General features: G+C 39.3%; 1 protein-coding gene across 5 annotated transcripts in view; it reads right to left on the bottom strand.

The window, feature by feature from the left end:
• The window catches only part of dync2h1 (dynein cytoplasmic 2 heavy chain 1), a 117,905-nt gene that overhangs the window by 41,371 nt on the left and 58,775 nt on the right, over nucleotides 1-17,759 (bottom strand). For all 5 annotated transcript variants that reach the window (XM_074641846.1, XM_074641848.1, XM_074641847.1 and 2 more), the window contains 10 exons: nucleotides 16,360-16,523; nucleotides 15,882-16,001; nucleotides 14,489-14,623; nucleotides 12,736-12,879; nucleotides 10,027-10,116; nucleotides 4,865-4,930; nucleotides 4,693-4,743; nucleotides 4,224-4,277; nucleotides 3,784-3,915; nucleotides 2,559-2,631 (listed from right to left, as the gene is read on the bottom strand). In XM_074641846.1, coding sequence (XP_074497947.1) covers nucleotides 2,559-2,631; nucleotides 3,784-3,915; nucleotides 4,224-4,277; nucleotides 4,693-4,743; nucleotides 4,865-4,930; nucleotides 10,027-10,116; nucleotides 12,736-12,879; nucleotides 14,489-14,623; nucleotides 15,882-16,001; nucleotides 16,360-16,523 — 1,029 coding nt within the window. The remainder of the gene's footprint in view (nucleotides 1-2,558; nucleotides 2,632-3,783; nucleotides 3,916-4,223; nucleotides 4,278-4,692; nucleotides 4,744-4,864; nucleotides 4,931-10,026; nucleotides 10,117-12,735; nucleotides 12,880-14,488; nucleotides 14,624-15,881; nucleotides 16,002-16,359; nucleotides 16,524-17,759) is intronic.

Raw genomic sequence — 17,759 nt, 5'->3', positions numbered from 1 at the left:
AGCAGGCAAACATGCTAAACTAAGATGGTCAACAGGAAACTTTTTTTTTTTTTTACCAGAGCTGCTAGCATGATTGTAGACTTTCAGTCTTTTTCATATGTAAGAATGATTACAGTATCTGTAATGTTCCTGTTTTCTAAGTAAGTTTCTTACTCAATTAGCATTCCCTTACATTATTTCTGTAATATTAAAGAGCTCAGCTGTGGCTTGTGAATGTAAAATTGATTTGTGCTCTCAGCATGTAGATCAGCAGAGTAAATAATATCATAAAAGTCAACTACAGACACATCCTGAAGCTGTTCCATATAAAATTATCAATACTGTACTCACTATAACAGCACCAATGGTGCTGAAAACTGAATATTCGAATAACACTAATTTGGTTGCAGACTTGGGCTGCACGAGGGTGCGGTGGTTAGCACTGTCGAATCCGGGTTCGAATCCGGCTTGGGGGCTTTCTGTGTGGAGTTTGCTTGTTCTCCCCGTGTTAGCGTGGGTTTTCTCCAGGTTCTCCGGCTTCTCAAACATCAAACATACATCCAGCTATACGAATGATCATATAAACGTTAAAAAATGTTCATAGTGTGTGAGAAAAGAATTCCCCCCCGCGATCCTGAACAGGATAAGCAGTTACAGATAATGGATGGATGGTTTTAAACTCAAACATAAATGGAGCTTAGAAAATGACTCAATGTCACTGGGCCACTGTTATCTGATGACATCATAAACGCATACAGGTTTACTTTACTGTCAAAAACTATTGCAACAGCAAAATGTAAATTATATTTTGGGGTGGGTTTTTCCTCATTAAAATAAGGAATGTTTGGCCTTGAGTTGTTGTTTATTCATTAATGAATATTCATATGACAAAGATGCTGACATCTAACGCACAGAGATTTCCCCAAGGTTAACACACCCAGTAAGGCTTTTTAAAATGCATGTGTGAATTTTGTATACTGTAGTGCTGACAAAGGCAGGTGCAGCACCAGAGAGTAAAGGAAATAAAATGTGTTCATGTATTCAAAATATAAAGCTGAATTGACTAAAACGGAAACCTTTAGTTATATGATAGATGTTGTGTTATGTAAGTAAGCAGTTAAAAAGGTTGATATTAACCTTTATAAGAGTAAATTAAGAAGACCACTTAATATCTCCAATAAGATGATCAGAGAGGCAGACATAGGCCTAACATTTGGACAACCCAGAACTTACTATGCAAGAAATGCTTCATAATCAGACAGCTGGGGTTGTGTGTTGTAAATGTGTTCCACATGTTTTTATTTTGTTAATTTCCAAATCTAATTAGAGAAGCAACTTCTAAGGACTCTGTTTTTTCTTTTTTTAACTTGCAAGGTAAATTGTCTGGAAAATTACTTTTGGCATTAGTGATTAACTGGACCGTGAGCAGCTCAAAAACTGCCAAAACACACACACACACACAAAGACATATTAATGGACAGATGAATGTGCATGCATAAAACAATCCTACATAGCTAACAAAAGCAGAACCTATAAACTTAAAACCATCAGAAGTCAATTAGCATGGCTTGTCACACAGCACACACAACTGAAAATGACTTTTATAGTCATACATTAACACCTGCCTATTAGTTTCACCTGACATCAATTAGCAGCGACCCAGATAGTGCAGTCAGAAGCCAACACACCATTAGGATTATCTGGACTGAATGAATGGGCTCATTAAGCACAATAAACTAACCACTCTTTAGCATCATCATAACTGTGTGTGCATGTGTGTGTTTATGTGTGTATGTGTGAGACATTTTTGTGAGACATTGAGAAAAGAGAACAGACAGAGAAGTGTGTGTATGCGTTTGTTTATGTGGTATTTCCTTAACGACAGTGGCATTCTCACAGCGATGAACGACACAAAGAGAAATATCTCACCATTGACAAGAAATGGACAAGTATGTCTCGGAGATCTAGAATAAAACCGTTTGAGAATATTTTGCTAGAGTGGAGTGTGAAGGCAGAAGGTGAAGTGCGGAAGTAGTGTATCAAAAGCGTTAAAGAAGGATCTAGTCATTCGCGATGTTTACAGCTCATTATTCAGAGTTATAACACTCAAATTCAGAAGGGCAAATATTTACTGAATCTTTATCAGAACAAACACAAGTCATGCTGTTCACATTTTTCAACAGCTCATCAAACTTCTTTTGCTTTGTACAGAGCAGAGCTTCAGTTTACACACTTTAAAGGTGTGCATAAGAAGTGAAACATGTATATTCATTCATGTGATATTTAGGGTCTTGGTGTGACCAAGTGAGAGGAAATAAGGAAAGAAGAGAAACCTTGCAAAATATTAATAAAGATGAGAAGTTTTTCCAGAGCGGCTAGGTGCCTAGTGGGCAGCATGATTATGTTGTGAATGTGATTTATTTTTTGTTATTGTTCCGTGGGAAATTGTGAATAATAAATGCTTTTTATGTGTATTCCGGTCCGTGTAAGTAAAACGGTCTTGAGCTTAACTTCAGCCCACTTAGGAAACATTGACTGAAATAATAAAAAAATGAAGAGCCATAATATGAAACACTTACCCAAGGCCTGGGTGGCAAATGCTGCCATGGCACTCTGCAGTCGGTCTGGTCTGACTGCCTGAACCAGTAACAGCTGGGGAGAGCAAAGAGAAAATAAAAAAACCCAGATATCCTTTAAAACCTTTTAGACAAAATAAAAAAAATATATCGTAATTTGGATACATAAGTATCGCATTCACTGAGGCTTTGAGATGTTCTTTTTTTACATATATATTTGAGAACACAATACACAACGTAAACGAGTGAGTCAATTGGTGTGACAGTCAAGTGTGCATACCTGACTTTTAGTGATAAGTGGCTTCTGTCTTGTTCATGCTTTGAAATGAGATTATAGCTGAATCTTTATTCAATCTCAAACCACATGTGAAGGGGTGTGCTCAAGTGCACAAAGAAACTGTTTTATTTCTGTTCCTATCACAACGTCTTCTCCTTAATAGTGAAAAAAATAACAATAGATTTAATGGGCTGTCATTACAGCCATCACAGTAAAAGCCAGAAATAATTTAGAGATCACAAACCTCTGCCAAGGCTGCCCTATCCTCTAAATGTATTATTTTGTAAATAATTATTTATATTTTTTGAGAAATATTGTTTGGTAATATTGTGTTTTTGTACATGAGGATGAATTCTGCAAAATTCTGAGTCACCGTCATGAGCTATGATCATTTAAACTCATTATGCTGCGGTAGCACCATCAATTGGTAAAATGCCATTAAATGTGTTGCAGATGCACAATGTTTTGAAGAGTTATGTGGCCAAACGTAGAGGAATTTGGAGAAAAATACTAAGAAGATTGATGCAGCATATAAAAGATCAAAATTGAATCTGTTTTTAGGAGTAGTGTTAATCAAAAACAATAAAAGAAGACACTCTGTTTAAGCAGAAATGAGTGTGCCCTATATTGAAAGTTTCATCTCGACACAACAAATCAAGGGGAAGAAAGAAATTTGTTGCCATGCCTCACAGTTATAAAGAACAAGGCAACATGAAATGTGCTTTATGAATGGTGGCGCAATCTGCACTAAAGCCTAACCAGTTCTTCCCCATGGACTAACTTTACAATAGTTAATGAAATCTGCTGACTGACAGACAAACAATCAAATAAAATGAGATTAAACAAATACATACATTTTTAAGTGTGTGTATACTTGTGATATCCTCTGTAAACTAAGATAACTTGTTCCATTTGGCTGATTAAATGACTGTTTTTTGATTGAAAGCTGACCTGCTGGAAGGGAGTAATCTTCTTGGCAATGGAAGACGGTATTTCCTGTTCACACTGCGAGCTCTGCGAGAAGGACAGCCAAAGGTCTGAGTCACTCAAACACAGCGACTGGTAGAGGGCTGGGAATGTAGTCTGTGAAAGAGGGATGGCAAAAAGGTAAAAGGGTGAAAGGCAGGTCAAGAAATAAAGTTAGATAAAGATCCTATCTTAAGCTCAGTGAGGACTGCTTTACTGGCAATCTATTTAACTCGCTCAAGCTATTATTTTTTATGTCTACTGGTTGGAGAAAATATCCAAATGTCAAAATAATTGTTTATATTATTAATTCATTTTGTAATTGTTGAGTTTTTGTCAAACATTGTATATGCAGCTGATAATGTACATATTTTGAGTTGAGTGTGTATGTTTGTGTACGTCATTGTGTAGATCCTTGTGTTTACTTTAAAAATGGCCACTGCTCCTTGCCTCTCCTGATCAATCCAAGAAGGGAACTCCTGCCGAGAAAGGAGAGGTATAAGTCAAAAACAGAAATTAGGGCTGTCAATCGATTAAAATATTTAATCCCAATTAATCGTATGATTGTCCATAGTTAAATGTGATTAATCGTAATTTAATCATATTTTTGATTTGTTCAAAATGTACCTTAAAGGGATATTTGTCAAGTATTTAATACTGTTGTCAACATGGGAGTGGGCAAATATGATTGCTTTATGCAAATGTATGTACTGTATATATTAATTACTGGAAATCAATTAACAACACAAAACAATGACAAATATTGTCGAGAAACCCTCACAGGTCCTGTAAAACGATATTTGCGTTAACGTGTTATTATTGCCTAAATTTGACAGCCCTAACAGAAATGGTACTGTGTTTTCTCAAAAAAATACTAATAAGCTGCACTCTTACCTCTTTCTTAAACATTTCTCCTACAATGGATCCAGTGAAGACATCCCATTCCTATAGCAAAGAGTGGTGTTAACATTTGGCAGGTCCTCAGCTGAAACTATTTAAATTGACACTGAAATCAGTAATTATGAAATCCTATGCATGCAGATAATAAATCTACAAATATACTCACACTCTCCTGAAAGAGTTCAGGGTACATGCCTTTCACAAAGTGCATAGCAAACATCAACTGGTCAGCCTGAGATAGAGAGAAGAGAGGAGAGAGAGATTGTTACATAGATGTAATATGTCACATATGAGAAAATGCTATTTTGCCCTGCTCAAAAACCAACTACAATCAAACAAAGTCATGGTAAAGCACAAAATGTTAGCATCCCTTCCAGACTAAAGGCAAACACACTCATATTCCTTTTGCATGATATGCACTTCTGTCTGCCTAACTAAATGGCTTGTAAAGGGTTGCTACACACTGACAAAAAACCCCAGGGACTTCAAGTTCACTGGCTGTTGTACTCCCTCTGTGTCTGTCTCTCTGTCTGTCTCATCCACTGGTGGAGTTTGAGAGAGATAAGAGAAACAGCAACTAATCAAGATACTTATCCCACTCCCACCCACAGAGAGAAACAGAAATACAGCGACCAAGAATCTCCAATGGTTACTGTAAATATAGCAGAAAAAGAAAGCAGTGAGGAAAAAATGCAGAAAAACAAACATACACAAGTTTAAATCCTCATCTAATGCCATCTACATTAACCATGATACTGCAGCACAGCTAACCTGGTTCTTCGATATCCTGCCACAAGCATGTTTGCTTGTCTGTAAGACTTTTAGACTATATAACCTTATACTTTCCCTTACATGCCTGACCTATTCAATGAACTTCTGTGGTGTGTATGTCTTCCAAAAGCATCATATTAATGCGTTATTTCTCTGACATTTTTTGCTCCAAATAACAATACCACAATACGTATTAACTAAACTTAATAACAGACAGTGCACCTAATAACATTCGCATTGAAATACACCCACACTACTTCTGTGCTGGTTATGAATATTTATGTAAATCTCATTTTATGCACTTAACAACTGGCTGGCTAGGACTATCAAATTATAAATAGCATGCAATTCAGTAATACCTCTCAATGTTGTGATTTGTAAAGTGGCTATAAGTCAAATGACGGTGTTAATCTAATCAGTTTGGCTATTCACAGTAGCTGCTATCACTGCTACCAGATGTGTGCGTTGTTGCAGAAAAAATTAGGTACATAAGGGAGATGGTAGTCTATCTGAGAAAACCTGTTCCGCAAACACAGTGGCTATAATCATTCAGATGTGCAAACTGAATAGTTACTGAATTAAAGCATTATTGGATGAGATTAAACTCTGTTAACCACAGAGTCAGCATGCAAAGGGCACCAGCATCTAATGATCAAGTGAGAGTATGTGGACTCCCATTTGTCATTTTCATCCGGCTTAAAGTGCATCTTAAACTATGCACTAGGAATGAACTAGCAACAAAACTAAAGTACTTGAGCAATTGTGAAATGTGCCGATGCAATCCAATCTTGTGCCTCATGTGTTCAACAACCTACTGTATGTTTCCAAACATAGGACCAAGCCATGTGGGACCCCTGTACACCAAGCCACATGACCCACATTATTCCTGTGTCAAGCTGTTTGCACAAGATGTGAGCATGGGACACGGGTCAGGTACTGCAGCGTGTCACATAAACACTCACCCCCCCCCAAGGAATATGCTTGATTTCAGTCTCCCAACACATCATGTGTAGTGTATTCCTAGTGTTGTTTTTCCCCTCCTAGCAGTTGTAGGGCTCACCTCGATGTGTTTTGATCTTACAGTCTATGTTTAGTTGTGATAAATGTTTAAGACTATAACTGAAAGTGTAAGAGACAAAACAAACAAAACAAAAGTAGTTTCTAATGGTTTCATTCTATTCTGTGGCAGGCATCTGCACACTTGCATGAGTTTAAAAAATAAGTACCCTAAGCACTCTGCATATTCCACATCTTCAAAAACCTTCTCAGCACATCTCTGCCTGTCACCTAACATTACATTGTGTACTTCACCAACAGCTGTAGAACCAGCTTGAGCAGCCGTGATGTTAACCTTCAGGCTACATTTGGACTAGAGCTCTTCACTACCATGCCCTCTTTCTGACCCTCTCCATGGTTTGTCTCTTGATCCGATGTCTGGGTGATTTACACCAAGCTGCCAAGTTCAACTCCGTCAACTGAAGTGACGGTGGACGCAGTTGAACCGAGAGAGCTTAGCAATATGATATGACTGCTCAAACAGTTAGTGTCACAATGTACAGTTTTGTTTTTGTGTGGATCTGTGTGTGCATATAAGTGTCAGAGAGAAACTAAGCAAACAGAGTGCAATAAGGATAAAGGTCTGTGAGTGTTTATGTGAACTGCTGTCATACTGACACTCTGACAGGACAGGAACCTCAGTAGACAGTTGTGATGCCGCTCCACTGTGTTGTAGGCAGGCAGTTGGCGGACATGGGAGGGCCTTCAGCTGATTAGGCTCATCTGGGCACTTGAGCTATAAAATGCTGGCCCCAGTGCTGACTTTGGGTGCTTTTTATTATGCTAACTTATGCTCTCTCCTCCCAAGACCTGGAAATCGTTCCCTCTCCCCCATCATGGAGGATTTTCCAATCCCTTAAATGCACCCCAAGGGATAAGGAGGCTTGTGGAGGAGCTTAGAGTGAGGAAACACAGGTGTAACCTAGGCGGAAGTCTTTTATCAAGTGATATATAAAGGCCACACAGATTGACTTAAGACTGACGCTATGGAACCAATGATTTCTCATTTTACAGCTTCGGCTCCTCTGTCCTCGCATCTCTTCCCCGGATCTCTAAGACGAGGTAGAGACGCGACTGTCTCTCCCTTCCTACAGCCGCAATAATTAAATTTTTCCGCGGCCGGGAGAGGTGTTTCAGGTGGGAGGAAATTCTTTGTAAAATAGGTCAACATGTCACAGGAGTCACAGGATCTGTTTACTGATTGGCTGCGGGTCCTCTCTGGCCACTAAAAGTTAAACCTTTCCCAACTTTTGTTTGGCTGCACTTCGCCGAGAATTAAACGGCCGCAGCTTGCTGAGCTCAGGAGTGGACGCCGCAGCTTTTCATAGACATACCATGGCAGCTCACCACAGGCCGCACTTCGCCACTGCTCTGGTGTGAATTCAGGTGTTAACCTTTAGTTTTAATAAACTAGGTTTGCTTAACCTCCTGAATGCTTATCACTGCTACCCCACACACCAGCAAGCATGAAGACCTAACATGTCTGATCTATGCTATGCATAAAACTTATATATCGTTGTATTTGAAGCACTACATTTATACCTCCAGGTCATTTCATTGGTAGGCACATTGTCTGATTCTGTCAATATTGTAATTTTCATTCAATTAGGTTACATTAAGTGTCAAATATCATGTACAATCAGTGAGACCAAACCAGACAAAAATGATGGGATAACACTTCTCATAAACACAGCTGGTAAAACCCCTTGAGGCAAATTTGGGATTTATGATATTGGGCTATATAGATAAAACTGACTTGACTTGCCAGTATCTGTACCAGATATCTGTCAATGTGTCTGTTCAATAAACACACCCCTAATTAATCACATATTTTACATTTAAATATACTACCCTATTAGGGAGAATTAGGAGATATTAGGAGAATGCTATTAAGCTTCAATTAATATTATACGGGCATATCCAGGCAGTGTTGTTAAACACTGAAAATATTCTTGTTCAGGACACTTATTGGATAAAATGAAAGCTGTTCAAAATATAAAACATCTAATTATAAGTCAAATAACATAAGCTGAACGAGTTTACACCCATAAAAACATTACAAAAATAAAAACGATCTTTGCTCATGAGAGATTCAACAATCTATATGTGGTACCCTGATTCTTAATCAAACTTTGATGTGTCTAGCCATGCTCAATCAATACCTTATTAAGCTGAATCAGTTGTGTTTGTGGTGGAATTGAACACATATAGAATAGTCTGAGTGACTACTACGGCCATAAAAATGCACATATTCCAAAAATATGTTTTTTCCCCCCCATAGACAGTACATCATGATGTTTTCTAATATCGCCTCCTCTCAAATTCTCCTTTTCTCTTTTCCTCCCATTATGTTTTCCTCATTTTTTGTCCTCTCCCGCTCATTATTCACCTTTATCTTTCCACTGGACCCCTTCCCCCACCTCTCCCCCTCAAAGTTATGTCTTCTGCAGCAGAGATAGGGGTGCTGACAGGAGCACTGATAATGTAGTCCAATGTTTCCTCTCCGCTAATGACTGGACTGCTGCTGTCTACATGTTTGTGTGTGTTTGTGTGCAAGTGTTGCGTTGATAGCCTGTAGACGTGATCAGCAGGTAACAGCCACCCTGACTTTGAAACTGCCATTACCATTCAAGCAACACACACACACCCACACACAAAATTACATTTACCATTTACTGCCTGATCGATACAATGTCTGCTCTGTTGGTCAATATTTGACACTTCATTACTGTGTTGGTTGCAGAGGGTTGATTGTGTGTAAATGTATGTGTTTATCTGAGTGTGCAACAATCTCAGCAACCAATAAGAATACTTCTATACTACTACTTCAATCACAAAATAAGATAACAGTGCATCTGCAGGGGAATAAACAACCTTGTTACTAGTAAACCAGATTAAACCTTGCATTTTGATTGGCTGAGAGGCCAGACATAAATAAAATTGTGATAGCAGTGCGGGAGAAAGGATTAGGGAAGTAAAGCAGTAGTATGCAGGTGAAGAAATCAACATGAATTATAATACTGTTTTTGGATAAATCTTAATATTCGTTGGAGGTACCTGTTGTGTTTTAAGTAGTATTAAGTGTACTTTGTTTGCTACCAGTTAGTTTCAGTCGTGTCAACTGAACACAACAACCTATTTATCCATAGCAACATTAGGTAGCAAAGTAATTTCTCTGAAGCTTTGAGTAGAAAAAGTGGAGACACTTCTTTGGCTCATGATGTGTGATGTGTTTATGGACGATTGTTGTTTTCAGATTAACATCCCATCATCTGAATCAATTTAACAAGGAACAACAAGGCAGAAACAAAACTCTTGAGGGTCTACTTCAAAACAGACTGGTCCTGTTTGTCGGTGCAAACCCATCTGATGGTTCACATCAGGCGAAATGCCTCACTTTGTTGTCACTATCCACTTATTACCTATACAAACTACCGCAGTGATGACAGGAATTTTTAGAGATGCTCAAAACCACATTTGTTCTATTTCTGTGTGTATTACCTTGAAAAGTAACCGGCAGACGTACTCATACACCATATTCTTCAAGCTGGCCTCCAAAGCAGCAATCCTGGCTTCAGTATTCTCTGCTTCCTAAAATGCACACACAGACACACACACGCATGCACACAATGAGAGCGGGAAAAGGATAAAGAGAGAAGGGGCAGTTAAACTGCTGATTTGAGGTATGAAGGATATGATAGTTTTTTTTCAGATTTCATTAATACAACAGTACATATGTCTGTGTGTTATCTGCTATTGATTCTAGCTGAATAGGAGCTACTTGTGTGAGCAGCAATGAAATAAAAAAAGATCTCATTGACATTTTTATTCAAAAGTGTTCTCTCTTTCCGCCACTTCCGTCTCTTTCAGGGGAACCTGACTGTCTCAGGATCGTTAAAAAAGCCACAGACACAAAGACACACACTTACCATGTATCCTTTCTCTTTCACACGCTTTCATTCTTTTTTTCTCTGACATACAAATTGCCACAGAGAGATCTGGCTTGAAAGCACCAGAGGTAGAAGTTAGGATCCTCTTTAAGTCTCTTTAAGGTTAGGGTGGGACAGCAGTAAAACTGTCAGGGAATAGAAGCATCCCTTATATTCAAACAGGTGAGACTAGAAGAAGAAGAAAATCTAATAGGTATAGTGAAACAGAAGAATTAGAGCATTAGAATCAGACAGATAGAGAAAATGCCAGAGAAATGGTGTTCCAGATAGATTTCTCTCTTTCTGTCCCCTAGCTTGTATATCCCTCTGTTTCTCATGCCTGGATCTCTGTTTGGGGTTTTCTGCAAGCATGTATTTCATGTAAAAACTTGTGTTTATTAAGTGCAAGTTAGCACTTTGTGTACACAACACCTGAGCATATATGTTGTGTGTGTCTGCTAATGTGTGTGTGAGCTTAAAATTCTCTTCCAGATCTCGGGAACCATCTGCAGCTCATGGCAAAATCAAACTCGTTCATTCAATACAACAAACAACCAAAAGATACGACAGGAGAGAGAGTATTTTGACCACACTCACTGAATGTGTCCACAAGCCTACCTACACACACACAAACACACAAACACAAACACAAACACACACACACACACACACACACACACACACACACACACACACACACACACACACACACACACACACACACACACACACACACACACACACACACACACACACACACACACACTGGGTCGAGAGATTGCGCACTAATTCCTCAAATCCTGTGTGGGTTGTTAGAGCCAGTGCTGTCATCCAAGAATGTCACCAGGCAGCAGCTGGTCACCACTGTTACGTGTGTGTGTGTGTGTGTGTGTGTGTGTGTGTGTGTGTGTGTGTGTGTGTGTGTGTGCGTGTGCGTGTGCGTGTGCGTGTGCGTGTGTGTGTGTGTGCGCGCTCTCTGGTTATCAGACGGTGTTTAGGGCTCAGATGGAGAGCAGCAGTGTGATAGACAGTCCATGATGCTCTCCAGCTGCACAGGTCAGACTGAGATAACCTCGGTGAAAACAAAAATGAGCTGAAATAAATCAAGCCGACCTAAGCCGAAATGAAATCATCCATCGAAATAAAGTAAACGGAGTTAAGCTCAGTTTATCAGAAAACAAACTGTGCTGAATTAAATATTATTGAACAACAAAGGTACGCAGTATTTCTATTGCAATGTGCCCACGTTAATACACTGTACTGCATTCATTTTGATCCAATTGTACAAAGAGCACTACTTCTATAAATGACATAAAGAACATTGCAGATGAATAATAGTATATGAGGTTATGTCTATATTTTGGGGAATCTTACTGTGCAAGAAATAGTCCGACACATAACCCCCTGTAAAATGGCGAATTGGCGTTTTTTTACACTTCTTTTTGCACAGATTAAACCAACGATATATAAATAAAGAAAAACAAAGATATAACATATTGATTAGAGAGATTTAGAGGTGCTGTTAGGCTATTTTTTTTTTACTGTTGGACAGAGCCAGGCTCGCTGTCTCCTCCTTTTTTCCAGTCTTTATGCTATTCTATGCTAAGCTAACCAACTGTAGGCTTATATTTAATGGATAGATGTGAGAGTGGTATCAATTTTCTCATCTAACTCTCTCCCAGAAAGTGTCTTTCCCAACATATCAAACTATTCCTTTAAGCTGCACTTATGTCATGTTATCCATGCACATACAATGGCACATTGCCACATGAAACCTGGCATCACACTAAAACAAAGTCTTACTGCATCATTGGGACTCTTCTAGATATTCCGGTCATTACTTTCCTTTTTTTCAACATGCAGATTTACTTTTTCTCCCTACAATTTGTCTTATAGATAATATTCCTGACACTTTTCTTTTGGACTACTAACAAAGCATTGATAGCAGACATGGCTCCATGAGTGAGGTCAACAAACTCATAAGCTGTGACATTGTATTTCATCAAATATACTAACAGAAGCACAGCTTACACTTGAAGCAGATTTTAGGAAAAGCATTGCTATTCTAGACCATTTCCTACTTTTGAATGTGCGTATCAGTATTTTTGTTTATCTGTTGAATGATTAATATCTCAGTCTAGTTTCATGAAGGTGTTGTATTGATGTTGGTTTCGGTTCAAGGGCATATTATTTGGAACAATTTTGCAAAATAAACATGTTAACACACTGCTGTGTTGGATGAAAATGGAAGTACTATAAGAGTTGTGTGTCTCCCAGTCACCTTCTTGGCCTGAAGAGCCCTTTGGAAGAGGCGCAGAAAAGAGGCGAGGCTGAAGCGGTACATGTTGTTGATCTTCGACAGGTCTGTGATGACAAAATACATCTTGCTGGCACTCTCTGCCAGAGGCAGGTAGGCATCCCGCTCCTGAAATAAAAACAAGGAGGAAGCGAAAAAAGAAAGGACAGAGAGAAAGGGGGTTGAGAAAGAAACCAAGACGCAGCAGAAAAAGAACCACAGATGTTTTAGAGAGTTACAGAAGATACCACAGATGGATGGATGGCAGGGAAAGGGATTTATATGGGGATGGATACGAAGAAAGGTAGAATAGAAATTGTTTATTTCAATCGAGATGGAAGGAGAGAGAGAGAAATGAGGATAGACAACATGAGGTGTGATAAGACAGGAAATGTGAGAAAAAAACAGGGAGGTGCATATGAGATAAATAAATAAAAGCAACGAGAAAATGACTAAAACAGTTCTGGTGTAACACTGCGCCCTAGAGGATGACTGTATAATGCATCTACAATAGATCCTTGTGCAGCTACGTAATCTGATGTCTGTACAAACTGCGAGTGGCTGTGAGTAGACCACTCAAATGAGGTGAAATGTTTGTGCCCAAATACTAGATAATACTGCATAATTGTAAATAATATCAATTTCAGTAAACGTATTGATGTTCCAGAAATTAAACAAAAGTGGAAACATCTTACATTTGCAGACTGGGAATACATGTCATTACACATTCAACACAATCTATCTGAATCTCTGACTGTCGTTATTTGTGTACTTTCTCTGTCATATGCCTCCTTCTACCTTAGTCTCTCTGTCGTGTGTGCTCGCTCTCTCTCCGTCACAGCCCTCAATCTCCATCCCCATTCTATCTCTTTCTCATCAGTGAAGTAGAAAAGTATAGCAGTCGTTGTGAAGGGATTGGTGATTAAACTACAGTGATCCACTGGTTAATACTGATTCTCCTCTGATATTACTCTTTCATTTTTTTCATGACCAACACGGCTTTAAAAAAATTAATCAAAAGATTTAAAGGGATAGTTTGGGTGTTTTGAAGTGAGGTTGTATGAGGTACTTATCCATAGTCAGTGTAGTACCTACAGTAAATGACGGTCGGCACGCCCCCAGTTTAGAGAAACATACCAGAGTGCCGACACGGGAGCAAAGCAATGTACTGCTGTGGACGGGGCAGCAGTAAAACATATTTTAGCCACCTGAAAGAAAAGCCCACCTAAAAAAATCACTATCTGTTTAAGTGTACATATACTTACTTATACATAATTATATTTAATATTTTCCGACGGGGAACTGAACTGAAAGTGAAACTTAATATCTGACTTTCAGTTCAGTTCCCCATCTGAAAGGGCTGTCTGACAGCAAGGTAAAGCGGTGAAAATATAAAAAATATAGCGTATACTTAAACGGATATCGATTTTTTTGAGGTGTCTTTCTTTTAGGTGGCTAAAATACGTTTTGCTGCTGCCCCCATCCACAGCAGTAGATTGCATTGCTCCTGTGCTGATACTCCTGTCTGTTTCTCCAAACTGGGGGCGTGCCGACCACCATCTACTGTAGGTAATACACTGACTATGGATAAGTATCTCATACAAACCCACTTCAAAACACCTGAACTATCCCTTTAAACAGTGGTGCAGCGAGGTAGGCCATGAACAATTTTTCCTGGCATTTTTTCAGATTTTGTGTGTGTGTGTGTATGCGTGCATGTGTGCCTGAGGTACAGTACCTGGTCCAGGGACGCCTGCAGCCGGTGCGATTCCAACAGTGACTCCTGGATCAGGGCACTGCTTGACTTGGTCTGGTTCAAACTGTCTATCAGCTCCCTGTTCTCCAGAATATTACCCTTAGCTGTAGCCAGGGTCTGACACAGGAAAAAGACAAACAGGTACAAACAAAAGATATGACAAGGATTAGACAGGATCGGAAAGGGAATAATTGATAAGTAAGAGAGAAAGAGAAAAGATGGGTGGGCGGGGTTGCACAAGAAGTAATGCTGTCATGTATCTGTCAATTGGCTGAAATCTGTGATCTGATAAAAGTTACAGGGGCAAGAGTTGTCATTTTATAATAGCCTGATGTGGGGCATTTTTTTATTTTTTCAGGCTCGACTCGCCCGCTTCATCCGGTGGAATCTATTCTCTGAAACGAAATGATAGAATTTATTCAAATAAATTCAAATAAAATATATGAGAAAGCAGCGGAGCATGGAAATGTCAAATCGAATATGCTCCTACAATTCTGGAATAATTACATGTCTAGTACCACTGAAGCTCTGACATCCTGCTCTTGGCACTATCCATGGGGGTGTGTGTGTGTGTGTGTGTGTGTGTGTGTGTGTGTGTGTGTGTCCAAATTTCCCTTAGACTGTATGCACGAAAAAATTATCATTAGGTTGAGTGTCTATGTGTCACAGTGTTCATCAACTGTGTGTATGTGTTTGAATGTGAAATACAGGGAGCCCCATTAAGTATTTGGACAGTAACAATCTGATGTTTTGGCTCCATATTCTCATTACTGGGGATGTAAAATGACCTAACACCTGCCTACAAATTTCTCTGTACAAGTTTGAAATTCATGAACAAGTGTGACGAAATGCAATGCAAGAAAGTTTGTGGTTTCACTCCCGACTAACTCCTGAAAAAGCACTGCTTCACCACCACAGAGACGTGGGTTCAATACCCAGCAGTGGTGCTTCCGGCTTGGCTGAGCGCTCAATCAAACTCAACAGGCAGAGTTCACGGGAGGGAAGCCGGTGACAGATCACATCCTTGTTGCAGCACTTGCAACTCGTTCTGCTCGGTCTGTACACATTGTCTCATTCTGTCTACTACACTGTCGTCAAACCAACAGCGAGACTTAACAATGGTCTGCAGTGCAGGGGGAAATGAGCAATCCAAATTGGGAGAAAAGCGAGTCGCACATTGATTTCCTCAACATTGTCTAATGATTATATATTGATTAAAGCTACATTTATTATCACTGGGGTACATAATTTTGCTTTTGTAGGAGTACTGTCATATACATGATACAGTATAGGGTGCTGCCCCATGCAACAAGCTCTAAATGTACACCAAAAGGTAGAAGTTTTCACATTGTATGCTATTTGTCTGCCTGTGTACCTCTAACAGTGATTCTTCCAACTGAGCCAGCTGTATCTTCTTGTCTTCCTCTTGTTGTAGCAGTCTTGTTTTTTCAGTCTCCAATTCTGGCTTCTCCTGCTGGATGGTCAAGGCTAGCAGCTATCACAAAGACACACACAAGCACAAACAAATGGGCAAGTGGACAAACAACAACATACAGTACATGATCTGTACATACACTGTATTATTACAAGTGGCGTAATGTTACAAAGTAATAATACTTTGTTACTTTCAATACTTAAGTACATTTAATATCAGAAAATTACTTTTGATACTTAAGTATAGTAAATATCAGATACTTTAAGACTCAAATAATATTCCAATAGGTGACTATAACTTCTACTAAAGTCATTTTCTGGTTAGATATCTGTACTTTTACTTAAGTGTCACTTTCAGGTACTTCATCCACCACTAATTATCACTATAAAAGCGCTTCAGTGTGGGTTACATGGGTTACCTGTCCTCGCAAGCCTGCCCTGGTGGTAGTGAAGTTGACCTCTGTAACCACGGAAACAGCATCAGGGGGGATGAAGGGGGCGGGATTCCGTGTTGCCAGAAAGAGGCGGAAGTCCTCATTGTAATCAATGACCTTGTCTCCTATCTGAACCACATATCTTGGACCTGGGTGTGTCCAAATTGGACAGGAAGAAAAAGAGACTCCGTTAACAACATATACTGTATCATACAGGCTTGTGACTTTGTCTTCAGTGTCCACTTTAAATCCTGTCCTCACCCAATACTTTCTAATCTACTCTCTGTCTCCTAGATGTCTGCAATGCAGTACTGCTACGCCTTTGTCTCGACTCTTTTTTTCCATCCTGTTCAACACTACTCTTAAGTGGATAACTTGCCCTTTCATACACTTTCTCTGCCCCCACTCTTTCCAATTCAGCTTCAAATAGACAACCGCCTCGCCCTGGATGATTCAGAGCCTCATGAATCACCCTCATTTTCACAGGTCCAACCTCTGTTTACGCGTACCTGCAGCTGTGATTGGTATGCAATTATCTGAGCCAAGAAACTAAAATACCACAAGAGAAATTAGAAGCGCAGATTCAAAAACAGCCGTGCATAAACATAAGATGTATATTTTGTGTATCTCTTTTTAATGTTATTAAAGAATTTCAAGTAGCATTTATCCATAAAATAGAAAGAATAAAGCAGAATAGAGCACATCTGCATGCCGATTTTATAGAACAATGTCCGATAACAGAGTATTTCAGATGTCTGAATTCTTCAGTGGCTCAAACAACCACTCTTTCTGTTTACGTTGGATTAAAGTTATACTACATATAACTACAATCATTTCTTAAAATGACCATGGAAAGAGTGTTTGATGTTTCACAAATGCGCTCGTCTTTCAACTTTGTTAAGCACATTGATAACACACACAAGGCTGCATTAAAGCACCATGGGGTGTGGGGCTACAACGTTTTCAAGGCTTTTTCAATAATACAATAATGCATCAACATTCACTCATGATTGAATGTTGTAGCACCAAATACATGTCATATAATCATTATAAGCCCATAGTGAAGCACATACATGAATTGTGTCACCAAAAGATACAGGCCAGCTCACTGTGGGCCAATGTTCATCTCTCTCACACATAATGCAGGCAAATCCAGAGGGAGAGAGCGTCTATGTCACCAGTGTCAATGGAGAATTTCCTTCCCTTTACTTGCGTCAGTCGCCTCTCGTCCTTCACTCAGTCAGTCAGTCAGTCAGTAAGTAAAAGACACAGATCTCAGTCAGATATACAGCTGCTAGAAAAAGTGTTTTTCTCTCCTGGCAGGTTGTGTGGGAGTGAAAAAAAAACCCTGCAGCTGTTGCGTCTTTACGCGCAGAACATCCCGT

This window comes from Sebastes fasciatus, chromosome 7 (assembly GCF_043250625.1).
Source record: "Sebastes fasciatus isolate fSebFas1 chromosome 7, fSebFas1.pri, whole genome shotgun sequence".
Lineage (NCBI taxonomy): Eukaryota > Metazoa > Chordata > Actinopteri > Perciformes > Sebastidae > Sebastes > Sebastes fasciatus.
This window is presented reverse-complemented; position numbering and strand designations above follow the sequence as displayed.